Consider the following 18,269-nt stretch of genomic DNA (forward strand, 5'->3'; position numbering starts at 1 on the left):
TTATTTTTTGTGGACATTTTTATTTTCTGTAATACAAAAAAGCTTTATTTATCGTACATGTTGTTCATATTATATAGCCATAAAATTGTTTAAATATAATTATAAGTTTTTTAGGCAATTCAATAATAATAAAATATATACCAGTATTTTTTTTAATATGACATTTCAATTATAATAGTGCTGAATAATATATCTTTAATATTTTTAATATTTATTAATTTTTAATATTTTTATTTTTTGCCATTTTTTATATAGTAGGTCCTTGATATACGAATGAACATGCACACATTTATTATGTATGCTATATATCCTTGCAACAAAAACAATTATTATATTTATTTATTTTATGATAACAAATAAATGCTTATAAAAAACTTTTTTTTGTCATTATTGTATAAAAATCTTCAAAAGAAATTTCTCCTTCACCTTTTGAATCAGCACGATCAATCATATCTCTTAATTCTTCATCAGTTAATGTTTCTCCTAATTCTTTTGCAACTCTTTTTAAATTTTTTAAAGAAATAGATCCTGTCTTATCATCATCAAAAAGATTAAATATTCTTTGAATTCCTTCTCTTGTATCTTTATTTCCCTATTAAAAAAAATACACACACACACAAATATATGCACTGTAATATCCATTAACATATTTATAGCTTTCTTATTTTGTTGTATTACCAATTTGGAAGTTATAACTTCCATAAATTCTTCAAAATCAATTGATGAATAACCGTCTTTTTCCAAATCTGCTATCATTCTAAATATCATAGGATTCTTTACATCCAATCCTAAACTTTGCATAGCACATTTTATTTCTTTTGGATCAATTGTTCCTGTGTTTTAAAAAAAAAAAAAAAAAAAAAAATATTTAGCTAGCTAAAAACAATTTTTTAAATACAGCGAAAATTGGCTATATTATTTCATATATTGATAAATAATATTTATATACCAGTTCCATCAGTATCCAATAAATTAAAAGCTTCTCTTATTTCCTCAATTTCATCTTCAGTAAAACCTGGGCGTTCTGTAAAACTTTTTTCGTATCTTCTTCTTATAGACGTATTTTCTGTCATTACTCTATATATAGTAAAAAAAAAAAAGTTAAATAAATATGTGTATTAATCTATTTTCTTTATTAAGTAATACAATTTTGTTGAATATATGTGTGTACACATATGTGTGCACTGTTAAATATGTATATATATAATTAGGTTCAATATCAATTCAATTATTTTTTTCACATTAATTTTTTTCACAATTATTTTTTTCACAATTATTTTTACCCTTCTATAAATGTATTTTATAATATAAAGGAAAAGAGAGGTATAACAAGACTGGGAAATATATAATTTCTTTATCTATTTATATTTATTATTTAACAGAATGATATACAATTCATATATCCATAATATATTTTAGTAATAACTACAATTTTTCGATTTCGTGTATTATTCCTTTTTATTATTTATAAATATTATATTAGTCCAATTTTTTTTTTATTTTGCAAAAATTTGGAAATATTTCGAAAATTTTAGAAATAATTTGAAACGTTTTGAAATGTTTCGTAAATTTAGCAATTTTTATAAAATTACTATTTTATCAAATTAAAAACAATTTCTCTAAAAAAAAATAAATAATAAATTAACGTATATTGTCCCCTTCAAAATACAGTACTAAATAATATATATATATATACATTGCATAGATAAATATATTATATCATTTCCATATAGTAAATGAATATATATATATGCATACTCGGATGCGACAAATTATAATCTCTATTTTTTGGTCATCACTTGTAATAATGTTAAAAATAATAAAAAAAAAAATATAATTTATCTTTATAACATTTTTTATGAATATTTTTTTTGAGGGTGTGACATATTTTACCATTCAATAATTTAAAAAAACATTGCATATTTTCAAAAACAAAAAAGGCGGAAAATATATTATATAAATATGTGTATATTTTCAGCACTCACACATTATACCAATTTTTTAGCATATCAAAGTTAAAATTGTTTCACCTTATTTTATTTCACCTTATTTTATTTCACCTTATTTTATTTCACCTTATTTTATTTCACCTTATTTTATTTTATGAATTTAATTATGTATGATCAATGCATTGCTGTAGTAATATAAACATTCTTTTCAATATCCCCAAAAAAATTAATGAAAATTTTATATTACACTTATCTATTTCATCTTGTAGGGAAAATATTTTTTTTATTAATTTGCGTCTTTGCATTTTTATTAATTGCGCTTAAAAATATTTTGTTCAAACCATTTCTATAAGGTGTAAGTTTTCGAAAACCATTAATGATATATTACAAACATGTCTTTATGGTTATTTTATTTAAACAGACCACAAAAACAAAAAAATATAAAATAAAGAAAAGAAAAGAATATAAACAATTTCGTTTCTTTCTTAGTTGTGTGTGCACATATATGTATGTATCCATTAAGTCCACATTTATTTCTCAATACGATTTATTATTAATCAGAACAGGTTAAGCTATATACATATATGCTAAGTGCATAATTTAAAGCACACACCCTTTTTACCTAACTCCTAATATATATAATAAAAAAAAACATGTATATCTTAAAAGGAAATCCTGTCAAATTTATATTTTAAATATTATCACGTAGTAAATAACTTATACCATTTTGCATGATTAAAAAAAAAAAAAAAAAACGGTGACAAATCTGTCCATAAATTTGGATATGCAAAATGCCACAATTCACATATTTACAAATTATACAAAAAAAAAAGGATGAAAAGACAAAGAAATATCAAAATCGAAATTTTAAAAATTAAAAAAAATTAAATAAATTATACTACACAAATGTGGTTATTATGTGTGCCTAAAAAGCTTAAATATCTAGGGCATTCAAATATATAGCCTGCAAAAATATAAAATGAAATATATATATATACCACATAAATATACTACTACTATTAGTTTAAATAAATGCAATAATACAAAGGATTGTACACATATAATACATATTTATGAATATTTAAAAATTTGTCAAAATGTTTAATCATACTTCCTTAATTAAATAAGTTATTTCTGAAACGTCTTTGCATTTTTTTATATTCCCATTTATGTATGATAATAAATTTTTGTCAGGCGGATTTATTTCCACATGCACATTGTCAGACTGAATGTTATTCACACGAAATTGTGTCGTTCTACGTATTGTCTGAAAAAAAAAAAAAAAAAAAAAAAAAATTAAAAATAGTTCTTAAAATATAACCATAAATTTGAACAAAATTGAGCTTACTTTAAATTCTAAAATAATAAAATTATCAGTTCTTTGCACAATTTTTAAAGGAGACAATTGTGTAGTTTTTATATTTCTTTCAAGAGCTTTTATGCTAAAAAGTAAAATAAATAAACAAGTTACATATATGTGTGTGCATAAATATATTAGTTCCTATATAAAAATAACATGAACATACATAAAAAAATAATGTATGCTTATTTATATAAATTTGAAATTTATTTTTTCATTGTTTTTACTTTTCTTCTAATAATTTAATCCTTTCTTTGCAATCTAAATTATCTGAAAAATTTATGTCGATTTCTTTTCTCTTTTTTTTCATATATGTATCATATTTCTCAATCTTTTCAGTAATCTACAAATATTTTGTATTTGAAAAAGGAAAAAAAAAAAATATATTCACATGCATGTTCATATTTATATACACACTTAGCTAGCTATTACATAAATTTTACCTTGTTAATATCTTTTTTTAGTTTGATTATTGTCTCATCCATTTCGTTATTCTGAATAAATATAAAATTAAATAAAAATATAAGCAACGATTATATAATAAAAATAAGTTCAAATGAATTATATTAATCGAAACAAAATTTGTTATAAATAGCTAGCCATACTATTATATAATTTTCTTATTTTTACCTTTTCTTTGTTTTTTTCAAACATTCCATCATATTCTTCTATTTTTGCTTCCAATTCTAATTTTTTCAATCTTTCTTGTTCAAACTCTATTTTTTGATTTCTTTCAGTTAATCTAAAAAAATAAAACATTAACAATATGATTAAAATTTACTATTTTATATATGTTCATTGTCAGAACATAAAAAATATATGCACACAATCGTGTATTAAGTTGGTTATTTTTACTTCAGTTTTAAATTTTCCACATGTGTGCTGAAGAAAGAGTCAGCTGAAAACAGGGTATTAACTGCCTCTATGAAATGAGAGAAAAAAAACATATACATTTTTAAAGTATGATAATTTTTAAAGCATGATAATTTTTAAAGCATGATAATTTTTAAAGCATGATACATTTTTTAGCCGTAGTTCCAAGTGCAAAGCGTATACAAGCTAAAGTGTAAACTTACCAGCAGTATTGTTAAACAATAAATCTAATAAATTTGAAATGTCATTTTCCAACTGTTTTACTTGAGGTTTGTCATTATATTGTTTACATTGTCTAACAAGTTTTTCATAAGATTCTATAATTGCTTCTTGTTCTTTATTACTAAGGTGCATATTACCAAAATCGTTAATTTGTTTTATATAATTTATAAAATTTTGACATAAATTATAAAGTGTTTTTATTAAATCTTCATCAATTTCATCTTCTAAATCATTTTTATTTTCTTTTGTATCTTTTATAAATGTGAATATATTATTAAAGTTTTCAAAAAAAGAATTAAATATATCATTTTTTGAAACTTCATTATTATTTCTTAAGTTTACATTATATTTATCATCATCTTTTTTAACAGATCCAAAATTGTTAGGCATGTTATTTTTGGTCGACATCGCTATCTGTTCCATTGTGTCGATTCAAAAAAAAATATGAATTTGATAATAATATAAAACGATATAATAAATGGTTATTGAGGTATTACATATATATACACACACATATTCATGTGTGTATATATACGATTAAAGTTTGAACAAATTTTATCTCAAATATTTGAGACCAATCTGTATATAGGTATTTTTGTCGTCTTTTAGCTTTTATGTTCTTTTTTATATTTTAAGTCATCATATTTTTTTATAAACAAAAATATACTCACCACTTGAATAACGAAAAAAAATATATTTTTTGCTGGCTTAAAATTATATGAACAAAAAATGCATAAATATTATATCCTCACATATATGCTAATGTATTTTCTGTTTTCAGTAATAATTCACATATATGCGATATAAACGCGATAATGCAAACTCATATTCAGTACTAACATTCCTTTATATATGCAATTTTTATAAATTATTTTCAAAAAAATTATATATTTTGTATTGAAAAAATAATTAGCATTAAAAAAGAAAAAATAATATAAATGAATAAATGAAAATATAAATAATGATAACAAAAAAATAATAATAAATGTCTAAAAAAGGAAAAATGTAATTAAACAGTGATAAATCATGGAAATGCAAAGTCATAAGGAAAAAAATTAAATAATTAATCACACCATAAAACAAAATAAAATGTATAAAATGGATTAAATTAAAAGAAGATACTTTTTAATTTTTATTAATATATTTTTTCTCATTTTCAATGTGAGAACATGCACTTTAAATTTGTTCGTCATTATTATAGTGTAAAATATTTTTGTGGAACTTAAAATTTGCATAAAAAATATTATTTTATTTATTTTTTTTTGTAAACAAAATATATTTATATAAATTATAATTCGAGTTTAAATAAAAAAATTTAACCACTCCCATTTTAGTGTAAAACTAATATATTTTATATGATTGTTTTTCTTTTCTTTTTTTACAGCCACTATACTATTTTTATGCTGTTGCTATCAATAATATTTTATATATAATAAGAGCAAACATAATATGCCAATATTTTATATTTTTTGTGTTTAGTAAAAATGGAAAAATGTTTATACTCGTAAAGTATCATTAATAAATAACTCCTTGTACGTTTGTAAAAAATAACTATAATTTACCATCAATCCTAAAAAATAAAATAGCCAAATTAAAAAAATGTATCTCTTATTCAGACGGAACATTTAAAATATATATATATATATATATATATATATATATATATATATATATATATATATATATATATGTGCGCATCCTTGCATTCATTTTTTTTAAGTATGCTATACTAGTGTTTGCGCATGTGTACGCATATATGCCATATATGCAATATTTATGTGAATGTTTCCGAAAAATATGAAAAAAAAATTGTATAATTTAGTTCTTAAAAGAAGTTACACACGTAGTGGCGGTTTAAGAAAACCACAAAAAGTAACAAATGATCCAGAAAGTATTAATAGAAAGGTTTATTGGTGTTTTGAACATAAACCTGTTAGGAGGACTGTAATTAATTTAATATTTTCCCATAATGAATTAAAAAACTTTTCAACTCTTTTAAGAAATACAAATGGTTACTTTTTAATTTTCTATTCTTCAATTTAGTCTAATAAATCTGTACCAATATTCAACCTACACCTCCGCTAGTGTGTGCAACGTTATTTTGTTCTTATTTGTTCTTATGTATTCTTATATATTTTTATTTATTTATTCTTATTTTTTTTTTTATTTTATTTTTTTTTTATTTTATTTTTTTTTTTTTTTTAGCTAGCTCATCGCTAATTCACGAGCTGTCATTGGAAGGGCCTTATACGGGATTTCTTCCATCAGACGAAGCCTTAAATTTATTGAGTACAAATAGTTTAAATAAATTATATAAAGATGATAATAAAATGTCTGAGTTTGTTTTAAATCATTTTACTAAAGGTCTGTGGATGTATAGAGATTTATATGGCTCATCCTATCAGCCAGTTAGTAAACGAAACTTATTAAAAAAATTATTACCATGCAATACTATTTACATATTCATATGAACAGCAATATATTTTTATGAATTTTTTTTTCACATTTTTCCACTTTTCACATTTTCAGTGGCTAATGTATAATGAAAAAAGAGAGGCCCCAGAAAAAATACAAACTTTAGTAAATAACGACATAATTGTAAAAATAGAAGGGGAATTTAAAAATTGTGATCATTCTATATATTTAAATGAAGCAAAAATTATAAGACCCAATATGAAATGTCATAATGGCATAATTCATATCATAGATAAGCCAATAATTTTTTAGTACTATTTAAATGAAACTTTTCCATATGTTAATTTAGTAAATATAATTAAATAATCCAATTTTAATATAATTATTTTTTACACATTTTTCATACATTTTTTGTACATTTTTTGTACATTTTTTTACATTTTTTTACATTTTTTTACATTTTTTTACATTTTTTACGCCCTTTATAATGTCTATTTATTTTCATTTTAAAGGAAACTAATTTGTTCTTTTGGGGACTATATATGTTCATACATATTTTTATTATTACTAACTTTAAATTTATAAAACAAAAAAATGAAAAAAAAAAAAATAACTATATATAGTAAAAATAACCACATATAGTAAAAATAACCACATATAGTAAAAATAACCATATATAGCAAAAATAACAATGACAAACACGAAATGCTGAATTATCAAATTCAGAAATTAAATATCAGCATATTCCATGCAACACATTTTAAATGAAAAATTAAGGAATGTATTTAAAAGTGCTAATTAGGAATACATTTTAATTAACTATATAAATAAAAAAATAAAATAACGCGATAAATACGCAAAATTAAGCACATAAACAATGTTCATATTTTCCCTAAGGGTTATTATGTCTAATAGTTTTAAAATATTCAACCAATACTGAATTAGGATTCATTCCATTTGTTTTTACAAGTTTTATTTCAAATAAATTTGGCCAAAACTTACCAGTTACCAATAAATTCGGAAGGGCTTCTTTACTATTTACCGGATTTATTGCTATTCCGTTTAAGAAGGATTCCCTATTTCTTTCCGTCTTTTGCTATAAAATAAATAAAAAATTTAATTGTGCACATGTATATGTATGTGCACGTTGTTTGCTCCATTTGATGTGCTTCAAATGTGGGAATATATTAAAACGGTGCAAATAGTGAAACGGTGCAAAAAATAATTATGCATATTATATTGTTACCTTATTTGTGTTTTGGTCAATTAAACCACTAAGGTTAATTATCTTGAGACATGATCCTCTAGAAATATCAATTTCTATTACTAAATTTGTCATAAATATGTTAGCATAAATTGTTTTTTCTTGTAAATGGTATTCTAATTCGTTAATATGTTTGATAGTAAATCCAGCACATGTTACTTTTTTTTTGTTAATTATATTTATTTTATTTGTTTTTTTAAAATTGTTTGGAATCTCTAATTCGTATAAAAATTCACTTCCTGATGTAGTCCATAATTTTTGATAATTTGCAAATTTACCATTTTTTAAATCTTCTATAGAATGTATAGGATCTAAATTTGATGTTAATCCATATCCGTTTAAATCATGTTCAAATGTGTTATATAATTCAAATGTATTATAATCAAATACTAATATTGTGTTTTCTTTATATGTTAATACAAATATAAATTTTCGATATGTTTCTGGTTCTACAACTAATGCTATTCCTTCAGCAAAATAGTTATTTGTTAAATTATAATAACGTTCAGTAGCTCCTGTATTTAGTTTAAATTTCCTTAAATAGCTAACTGCATATAATCCAGATGATTCTATTAATGTATTCCCATCTATATATAATAAACCTTGCGTAAAAGGGTGATTATTTATATATCTTTGATGTATTATCGAATCAACATTTGCTTGCTTCCCAATTATTGGATCATGGATATGGTTATATTTATTTATTATCTCGTATGAATAAATTCCTATATCAATAGGATAATTACTATTCCCATTTAAAACAAAATGAAGAATTAACAGAACCGTAGCAGCAATTAGCATACATATTATTATCACAAGGATCACGACCCTTTTTAGAGATCTACGAAGACACATTGTAAAATTATTTTTTTATGTTAAAAACATATATTATTTTAAGGCTATATCTACATGCACATGTATATTATACATACATATATACATACATATATATACATACATATATATATTAAAATGTTAAATGAATACAAATGAGTGTAAAATTATACAAAATTATACAAATTTACATATATTATAATATGACCACAAAATTATATATACATGTTACTGTGTATATGCACACAACTGATAAACACACATAATTATACAATCAACCAAATATTTCCATAATTCAATTTTTTATTTTTTAAAACGATAAAGAAAATTAAAGAGAGACCCTTAAATAAATTTATGCATGTTCTCATTATAAATCAAAATGTAATTAAACAAATGAGTTGTCAAATTAATAAATATATTCATAAATAATATGTGATAAAACGTTTTTTAAAAAAAAAAAAAACAAACTTGTAAAAAATGAACCACAATTATGATAAATTGTAAAAAATAAGCACAGATTTTCAATTTTTATTTTCAATTTTTATTTTTTATTTTTTGTTTTTTTTTTAAATGAACCCAGTTACACACATGTCTTGTTTTAATTATAATATAATTTGATAAACAAATGGTGAGATGCTCTATAATTTTTTTTCTCATTTTCTTATAAATATGTCTATATATATATGTGCATACAAAAAAATGGCATTGATCAGGGCCACTAATTTTAATTTAGTGGTACAGTTACAAAAAAAAGGTAAATCAAATAAAAAATAAATTAGCATGTACACAACAAATAAATATGTCTATACAATATATATATATATATATACGCTGACATTTTTTCACATTTCTTCACATTTTTTCACATTTTTATAACCTTTTTTTTTTTACAAGACTATTTTCCCGAATAATATGGGTAGCTATTTTTTTTCTTGCAACTAATTTATTTGCCATATTTTTCAATAATTTTGTTTGACTCTCCCCTTATTTTTTTTTTGGGGTGTGGTGGGATATTGGCTTACACTTATTTGGCACACATAAAAAAAAAAAAAGAAATAAAAAGTTTATTATATATAAATATATTCAAATACATTACAGTAATTAATTCAAGGAAAAGGAACTTGTTTTATTTTATTTTATTTTATTTCATTTTATTTTATTTCATTTTTTAATTGTCACATCATTTGTTTATAAAAATAAGTTTAACACAGGCAAATATTTAATACATAATGTGTATATATAATATGTCCATAGTTATTTTTTTATACATATAACAAAACTGAAACAAATTATTTATTTTTACATTTATTTTTACATTTATTTTTACATTTATTTTTATACTTATTTTTAATTATTTTTATACTTATTTTTTATATTTATTTAAAGTGCTCGGAAATTGTGGTAACTCGTTTTATTTTTGTATGCGAAATATATTTATATAAATATGCAAACATTTATTTTACAATTTTAATTAATATATGTTAACATTTTTTTAAGCCCGTCTCAAATGTATATTAGTTTATTTTACCCTGTTCCCCCTTATTTTACATTCCATATAAATAAAAAAATAAAATAAATAAAATAAAATAAAAAAATAAAAAAATACAAGTATCCTTATATATGTACAATTGTGAACAACTGAAAGAAAAAATACACCAAGCCCATATAGGGAACAAAAGGAAATTCTTCCAAAAAAAAAAAAAAAAAAAAAAAAAAAAAATACGGTTTAGAAAAAATGTACTAGCTATAGTAAAAACATTTAATTCCCCCCTTTCATTAAATTGTAATTATATTTATTTATCCATTGTGTCAGATAATCTTATTAAATATATATTTTACGAAAAAAAAATATTTATTTAAAAAATGAAAAATTTATTATTAAATTATTATGCCAAAATAAAGCATTTTTTAAGTATTAAATTATATATGAGAAATGTATTAGTGGTGGTATTATTTTTCTATGCATAGGGATAAAAGTGATATGACAATTTTTTCCGTATATTTTTATGAATACCTCTTTATTATATTTAAAAACTTAAAATTATTATTTTATACTAAGTAAAATACATATAAAAAATTACTCTTTAAAATATATATATTTAACAATTTACACTTATTTTTTTTATGATAAAATAATACATTTTATTAATTTATTTTACAGAATATTTTATTTGTTTACTAAATGGACTTGCCTTTTAAGGCTGATTTGGTCTATATACTTAAATATATATGCATATTAAAATATATAGGGTTTTATTTATATTTTTTTTGAAGATAAATAATATAAGGCAATATAATAATAAGTATATTAATTTAAAGGTCGGTTATTCCATATTTTCTATATATATCACCAATTTTTTTAACAAAATTTATTATTTTCATATGCATTATATGAGGATATATATAATAATATATTATATTAGCTTCTTAAATTTTTAATATCTTCTCCAAATTACCAAATATTATTTTTCCGGCTTTTTTTTTTTTCTTAAGGGCAATTCCCACCTTTAACACAACATACGTATTAAAACTGTATGTATATTATATATGTATACATAATTTTTTTTTATTATTTTTAATTTTTTTTTCTATAAGAAAAAATATATTAATAACTTTTGAAAAAAGAGGATATTCTATATACCATATTATATAATGCATAAAATATATAATAAATACAATCTGTGCATATATAGCAAAAAAAAACAAATTGTAAGAAAAATTATTACTTTGTAAAAAAAAAATAAGAACAATATTCTTGTAAATAAAAAAAAAAAATTAATAAAATAATGAATAATAATAATAATCCTATGTAAATTTACAAAATTAAAAAAAAAAAACAAATAAATTAATGGTTTTTATAATATTTGTAAAATAAACAACAAATTTTATTAAATACAAAAAAACATAAGTATTTTAAAAAAAACTAACATTATAATACTATAAAAATCGAAAACAATGGAAGGTAATATTTAAATTTTATTTTTTCATTTCATCCATAACCTATTTTAAACTTATATTTCTGTGTTTTATTATTTAATCCATACTTTTGTAAAATTAATAATTTTTATTATTATATAGATATTAATATTTCGTATTTATAATACCTTATGTTTGTATCATATACCAGCATACATATTAATTTATTATGTTATATATATATCATGCTTATATATTAATGTGTGCTATTATATATTATGAATAAAGAAAAAAAGAAAATTTTAAATACATAACAGTTCTGAGATAATATTATATTTAATTTTTACGAAACTCATATACACATACTTTTTCCTTAAATAACAGATAGAGGAGGCTTTTCAAGAGGTTTTGGAAGAGGTGCTAGGGGAGCTAGAGGTGTTAGAGGAAGAGGAAGAGGAAGGTAAAAATAATTTTTATACTCATATATTATGTACTATTCATATTATTTTATATCATGTACATAAATATCTTACATTTATAAATGAACACAGCTAGCTTTTATACTTTATTTAAAAAAAAATATATGAACAGTTAATGTAAATTTTCATATTATTTAAAAAATTTATAGAGGAAGAGGGTCAGCAGAAGATGATTTAAAAAACTGGGTACCAGTAACAAAATTAGGAAGATTAGTAAAAGAAGGAAAAATATCATCAATTGAAGAAATATATTTACATTCATTACCAATTAAAGAATATCAAATTATTGATTATTTTTTCCAACCAAATGAATGTGCACACCCATTAAAAGATGACGTTGTAAAAATTATGCCTGTACAAAAACAAACACGTGCAGGTCAAAGAACACGATTTAAAGCTTTTGTAGCAATTGGTGATGGAAATGGACATTGTGGTTTAGGAGTAAAATGTGCAAAAGAAGTTGCTACTGCTATAAGAGGAGCTATAATTGCAGCAAAACTTTCTTTAATACCAGTTAGAAGAGGTTATTGGGGTAATAAAATTGGAGATCCACACACAGTACCTATGAAAGTTTCAGGAAAATGTGGTAGTGTTCGTATTCGTTTAATACCAGCCCCAAGAGGTACACAAATTGTCGGTGCACCAACAACAAAAAAAATGTTAAATTTTGCCGGAATTAAAGATTGTTTTTCATCTTCTTGTGGAAAAACTAAAACTAGGGGAAACTTTTTAAGAGTATGAAAAATGCAAAAAATGCAGAAAATGCAGAAAATGCAAAAAATGCAGAAAATGCAAAAAATGCAGAAAATGCAAAAAATGCAGAAAATGCAAAAAATGCAGAAAATGCAAAAAAAAATCCCCAAATTATATACATATTTATGCTAATTTTTTTTTTTTTTTTTCATAGGCTATCTTCAATGCTTTGAGTAAAACATACGGATATTTAACCCCAGATTTATGGAAAGTAACCAAATTCGACAAATCGCCATATGAAGAATGGTCTGATTTTCTTGAAACATATCAAAATGTAAAAGGAATTAAAACCATGATTTAATCATAGAATAAAACATATATATATGTAGCTAAGTAGGAATATTAATGAATCATATGTACATTATTTTAATAGTAACTGCGCCATTTATGTGAATTCTGAACATTTTTGTTATTATGTTATTTATCTTATATATATCTATATATAATATTTTTTTATTTAAATAATTAATATTATGATTTTACTTAGTTTTTAAAACATATAATAAAAAAAAAACGAAAAACAACTAATTATATAAAGTAAAATTTAAAAAAAAACATTTTTAAAACACAAATTATTTATCTGAAATGTTGACAAAATTGTTTTGTCCATATTTATATGTATACAAAATTATTAAATACTTTTTATACCAAATGAAAAAATTATATAATCCCATATTGTCTTAAAAAAAAAATTCAATTTTATTTAAGAATAAAAAATAACGTCTTAATGTGTTTATTTATATATTATTGATAAAACAAAATAATGTTAATTATATAAATTGAAGTGGGAAAATAAAAAATAATTTATATCAATTTTATCATAATAAATAACCACGAACTTGTTTAATTATATTCTATTTTTATTATATTTTTTTCATCTCTTTATTACATAATTGTTAATTTTCTTGGAACATCATTCACTAAATTTTTTTCATACCATTCCTTACCAAATTTTTCTATTTCATTTTCGAATGTTTCCCTATATAATTTAAAAAAATAAAAAATAACAATAAATATGTTCAAATGTATGACCAATGCAGGTAAATAAATAAATGAATATGCATATGTCCTTAATTATCAAGTTTAACATTTTTATAATATTTATTACGTTTCATCATCTCGGTTTTCTTTGGTTTGCTCAACTTTGGCATTCATTTCTTGTATCCTTTTCTTAAGCAACTCCTTAAATGGGTCTGGAAAGTAAGAAAGGTAGAAAATGAAAAGTAATAAAAGTAATAAAAGTAATAAAAGTAATAAAAGTAATAAAAGTAATAAAAGTAATAAAAGTAATAAAAATAAAAACAAAAATATGGCAGCATGGTGTGATCATAATACAGCGAGGGTGTACCCACGCAATGCCCATCATGTCACACATGTTTAAGAACAAACTGAATCCATATACCGTTTTACTGCCATACCGTTTTACTATCAAAATATTTATTATTTTTTTTCTTATTCACTTTTCCTACCTTTTCTATGCTCCGTCTTTTCAATTTTGTCATCTTCTATATCTAAATCAAATGGCTTTATCGTTTCCTTTGTTGTAAAGGGATTATAATTTAAATCGTTTTCATCATTTTGAATATTTGTGTCTAATAATTTCTTTTTTTGGGTGGTAACATTATTTTGGTTTTTTGTTTTTTTTGTTGCTTTATTCATTTTGTCCCTTTTTAAAAAATAACTAAAAAATAAATCATTTTATTTATTATATATATTATTATTATTATTCTTTTATAAAGAACTTTTAATATCTTTTTTCAATCTTATTTTATTTTAAATATGGATATCCTCATGTTATTGTTATAACTTTATTAAATAAAAATCAAGGGAAGTAAATTGGTAATATTCAAATTGGTAATATTCAAATTGGTAATTATTCAAATTGCATTATTTTTTTTATTTTTTTTTATTTTTTTTTTTTTTTTTTTTTTTTTATTTTTTTTTACCTATTACTTTTGTTTCCATTTTTTTATCTACAAACGTATGATGATATGCAAGAGTATATAATGCATATATATGCAATTGCCCTTTTTCTTAATTTATTATTTATTACCTTTATGTTTATCATATATATATATAACTAATATATGTTATATATATATTAATATTTTTTTACCGATAATATTCAATTTTGAGATCGTTTTTAATCATATACGTATTTATATATCCATAAACAATAATCATAAATTAAAAACATACTCTAATTTTTTTTAGGAAGCATGAAAGCAAATCAATTTGTATTTAACATAAGTACATACTAACTGGTTCACACAAAAAAATATAGAACTGGAATAAATAGGATGTACTTATCACAAATAATTGTATTAATATACACGTTTCAAAAGTAGTGATTTTTTTTTTTTTTTTTTTTTTTTCAAAAATTTAAAAAAAATAAAAATGAACGAACAAAATGATGTAATAAAACATTCTGATTTCCATTTGTCCAAACATGGTAATAAACGAATCAGAATTAACAAATTTAATGATAATGTAAAATATATAATTTCAAGATTTACAAATCATAATGAAATTGATAGATTGCCCCCTCCTGTAACATTCATAGTAAGAAATGAAAAAAAAATGAAAAAAAATGAAAAAAAAAGCAAAAAAAAGCAAAAAAAATGAAAAAAAATGAAAAAAAAAGCAAAAAAAAGCAAAAATATATGCATTCTTCATATTGACTATATTTAATTCGCCACTTCTCTTCATTTTTAAAGTCTAAAGATGAAAATCCTGAAAAGGTGCTCGAAAATGAGGAAAACGATACACCCAATTATTGGCTACTGAAAAACACATCCACAGATAAATGCAAAATAAATCATAAATCTTATGTATCTAAAAAATGTAATTTAAATACAGATGTATTCTTTGTTTTAATTGAAAATGAAGAGTATTCAGAATTATACCCTGTTTCAAATTGGCAAGTTTTTGAACCCGATTTGTCAGAAAAGTCACTAAATGTATATAATGCAGATATTACACAAAATAAATTAAAAATAGAAAAAAATAATAAAAGATTAGATGAAATTATTGAAAGATTAAAAAATAAAGAAGAAATTATGAAAACTAATTTAAAAACAAAAGATATATCTAAAAAAAAAACACTTATAAATAATCATGATAATATATCTAATACTACATCTGTACATTCTGGTAAAAACTTCAAAAATTATTACTCCTCTTCTGATGATGATTTAGGACTAAAAAAACAAGAAAAAAAAAGATTAAAAAATTTATATAAATTAAAAAAAAGAGAAAATAAAGATGAAATCGATTATGTTGATTCAGCTTTATCTATAACAGAAATTAGAAAAAATAAATCAACTTGGGATTATAATGATGATGGAAAAAGAAGTGATGATGAAGATTTATATATCCAAGAATCTGCACATGAATTTTTTGATGATGAAGATGAAAATGAAGAATCAGATAACAACTCTGGAAATGAAGAATCTATATTAACATCATATGGCCAAGCTATGAAATCATTATTAAAACAACAAATAAATGATGAAGAAGATGAAGAATTAAACCAATATTCTGATGATGAAGATGAAGAAGAAGAAGATGATGACGATGATGATGATGATGATGATGAAGAAGTAAATAAACAAGACACTAATTCAATAATGAAAGATAAAAATATTATAAAAAAAAGAAATATAGAAAATAAATCACAAATTGGTATTGATCATGTTAGAAATAAAGGAAACAAAATTAATAAAAAAAGAAAAAATAATAATCCTGATATTGATACAAATAATAAATTTGATAGTGAAAAAGATGAAGAAGATGAAGATGATGATGAAGAAGATGAAGATGAAGATGATGAAGATGAAGATGATTATAATAATAATAGAGGACGTACAAATATTAAAAATGAAACAAATGAAAAAAATGAAACTAATAAAATACATAATATTAATGAATATATAAAAGAAAAAATTAGAAAAAATGAAATACAATTAAAAAAAGAAAATTGTGCTAAAATTTTATTAAAAATTATTGAAAAAAATAATGGAAAAATGGATATATTAACTTTATTAGATATTTTAAACATAAAAGAAAAAAATCAAAATTTCATACTTGTACAAAAATATATAAAAGAATTATGTATTATTAGTTCTCAAACAGTAAATAATAAAAAGGTTAAAATGGTAGCAGTCAAGCCAAAGTATCTATCGAAGAAATGATGAAACTATCCGCATACTTATTTTTTTTTTTACTTCTACATTTTCTTACTCCTACATTTTCTTACTCCTACATTTTCTTACTCCTACATTTTCTTACTCCTACATTTTCTTACTCCTACATTTTCTTACTCCTACATTTTCTTACTCCTACATTTTCTTACTCCTACATTTTCTTACTCCTACATTTTCTTACTCCTACATTTTCTTACTCCTACATTTTCTTACTTCTACATTTTTATTTACATTGCTAAACTAATGCCTCGACCCCTTACCAAAAAAAGTCTTTATATTACCGATAATGTTATAATAAGCAAAAATATGAGGATATATTTGTTTTGGTTTTTTTTTATAAAATTTGCTCTATGATATAAGATAAGGAGCAATGCATATCTATGTAACTTGTATATGTAGATAAACCCTTTTTAATTTTTATAAGAATCTTAAATAACTTGAATTTAAACGTTTTTGGTGAATCTGTGAATCTTTAAAAAAAAATGTATCCCCAAATCTATCGAAACAGACAACTAGCTATTTTCATGTTTTATGAAAAGAAATAGCTTTCTCAAAATAAATTGACACATTTATCCCCTCCAAAAATTCAGGTGTAAATTACCCATTCCCATTACACATATTTTGTGATTCAAAATTTTATCATATTATTCTTAATTGAAAAATTGGGGGATATAAAAAAAAAAAAAAAATTTCACTTAGTATAGACTATTCAAATTTGTTTACATTTATAAAATGAACACATATTTTTATTCATTATATATATACGATATTTTTTATTGGATTTGATCTCCCCCCTGTATTTGTATGCATAACATTGCGCCCTTAAAACTTTTAACTGAAATATTCATATGCACATTTTTTGTAGAAAATTTTAAAAAATAATAAAATAAATATGTTTGAAAAAATGAGATATTAATTATTTTTATTTTATAATTTAGAAATTTACTATACTTTTTTTTAGAATAAGTTTTATAATAAAATAATTATGTATGCTACAAT

General features: G+C 21.5%; 7 protein-coding genes across 7 annotated transcripts; 3 read left to right on the forward strand and 4 right to left on the reverse strand.

Annotated features, from left to right (window-relative positions):
- Positions 1-364: 364 nt before the first annotated feature.
- PY17X_1314200 (centrin-2, putative) lies at positions 365-1,073 on the reverse strand (the record flags this gene model as incomplete). The annotated part of the gene is made up of 3 exons (XM_722710.1): positions 365-592; positions 679-833; positions 950-1,073. 3 exons carry the CDS (start codon positions 1,071-1,073, stop codon positions 365-367), a joined length of 507 nt encoding a protein of 168 aa, XP_727803.1.
- A 1,810-nt stretch (positions 1,074-2,883) lies between these two features.
- PY17X_1314300 (conserved Plasmodium protein, unknown function) lies at positions 2,884-4,827 on the reverse strand (the record flags this gene model as incomplete). The annotated part of the gene is made up of 8 exons (XM_022957041.1): positions 2,884-2,913; positions 3,061-3,216; positions 3,298-3,391; positions 3,537-3,652; positions 3,753-3,803; positions 3,940-4,051; positions 4,165-4,231; positions 4,386-4,827. 8 exons carry the CDS (start codon positions 4,825-4,827, stop codon positions 2,884-2,886), a joined length of 1,068 nt encoding a protein of 355 aa, XP_022813524.1.
- A 1,359-nt stretch (positions 4,828-6,186) lies between these two features.
- Positions 6,187-7,131, forward strand: PY17X_1314400 (heme detoxification protein, putative; the record flags this gene model as incomplete). The annotated part of the gene is made up of 3 exons (XM_022957042.1): positions 6,187-6,415; positions 6,610-6,812; positions 6,934-7,131. 3 exons carry the CDS (start codon positions 6,187-6,189, stop codon positions 7,129-7,131), a joined length of 630 nt encoding a protein of 209 aa, XP_022813525.1.
- Positions 7,132-7,711: 580 nt separating this feature from the next.
- PY17X_1314500 (glutaminyl-peptide cyclotransferase, putative) lies at positions 7,712-9,871 on the reverse strand (the record flags this gene model as incomplete). The annotated part of the gene is made up of 3 exons (XM_022957043.1): positions 7,712-7,915; positions 8,066-8,924; positions 9,795-9,871. The coding sequence occupies 3 exons, from the start codon at positions 9,869-9,871 to the stop codon at positions 7,712-7,714; spliced, it is 1,140 nt and encodes a 379-aa protein (XP_022813526.1).
- Positions 9,872-11,872: 2,001 nt separating this feature from the next.
- On the forward strand, positions 11,873-13,366 carry PY17X_1314600 (40S ribosomal protein S5, putative; the record flags this gene model as incomplete). Its single annotated transcript, XM_022957044.1, has 4 exons — positions 11,873-11,879; positions 12,218-12,293; positions 12,462-13,047; positions 13,220-13,366. The coding sequence occupies 4 exons, from the start codon at positions 11,873-11,875 to the stop codon at positions 13,364-13,366; spliced, it is 816 nt and encodes a 271-aa protein (XP_022813527.1).
- A 584-nt stretch (positions 13,367-13,950) lies between these two features.
- PY17X_1314700 (conserved Plasmodium protein, unknown function) lies at positions 13,951-14,724 on the reverse strand (the record flags this gene model as incomplete). Its single annotated transcript, XM_022957045.1, has 3 exons — positions 13,951-14,044; positions 14,174-14,258; positions 14,535-14,724. 3 exons carry the CDS (start codon positions 14,722-14,724, stop codon positions 13,951-13,953), a joined length of 369 nt encoding a protein of 122 aa, XP_022813528.1.
- Positions 14,725-15,462: 738 nt separating this feature from the next.
- PY17X_1314800 (conserved protein, unknown function) lies at positions 15,463-17,258 on the forward strand (the record flags this gene model as incomplete). The annotated part of the gene is made up of 2 exons (XM_022957046.1): positions 15,463-15,627; positions 15,822-17,258. 2 exons carry the CDS (start codon positions 15,463-15,465, stop codon positions 17,256-17,258), a joined length of 1,602 nt encoding a protein of 533 aa, XP_022813529.1.
- Between the last annotated feature and the right edge of the window lie 1,011 nt (positions 17,259-18,269).

The sequence above is a fragment of the Plasmodium yoelii genome, assembly GCF_900002385.2.
Source record: "Plasmodium yoelii strain 17X genome assembly, chromosome: 13".
NCBI classification, from domain to species: Eukaryota; Apicomplexa; class Aconoidasida; order Haemosporida; family Plasmodiidae; genus Plasmodium; species Plasmodium yoelii.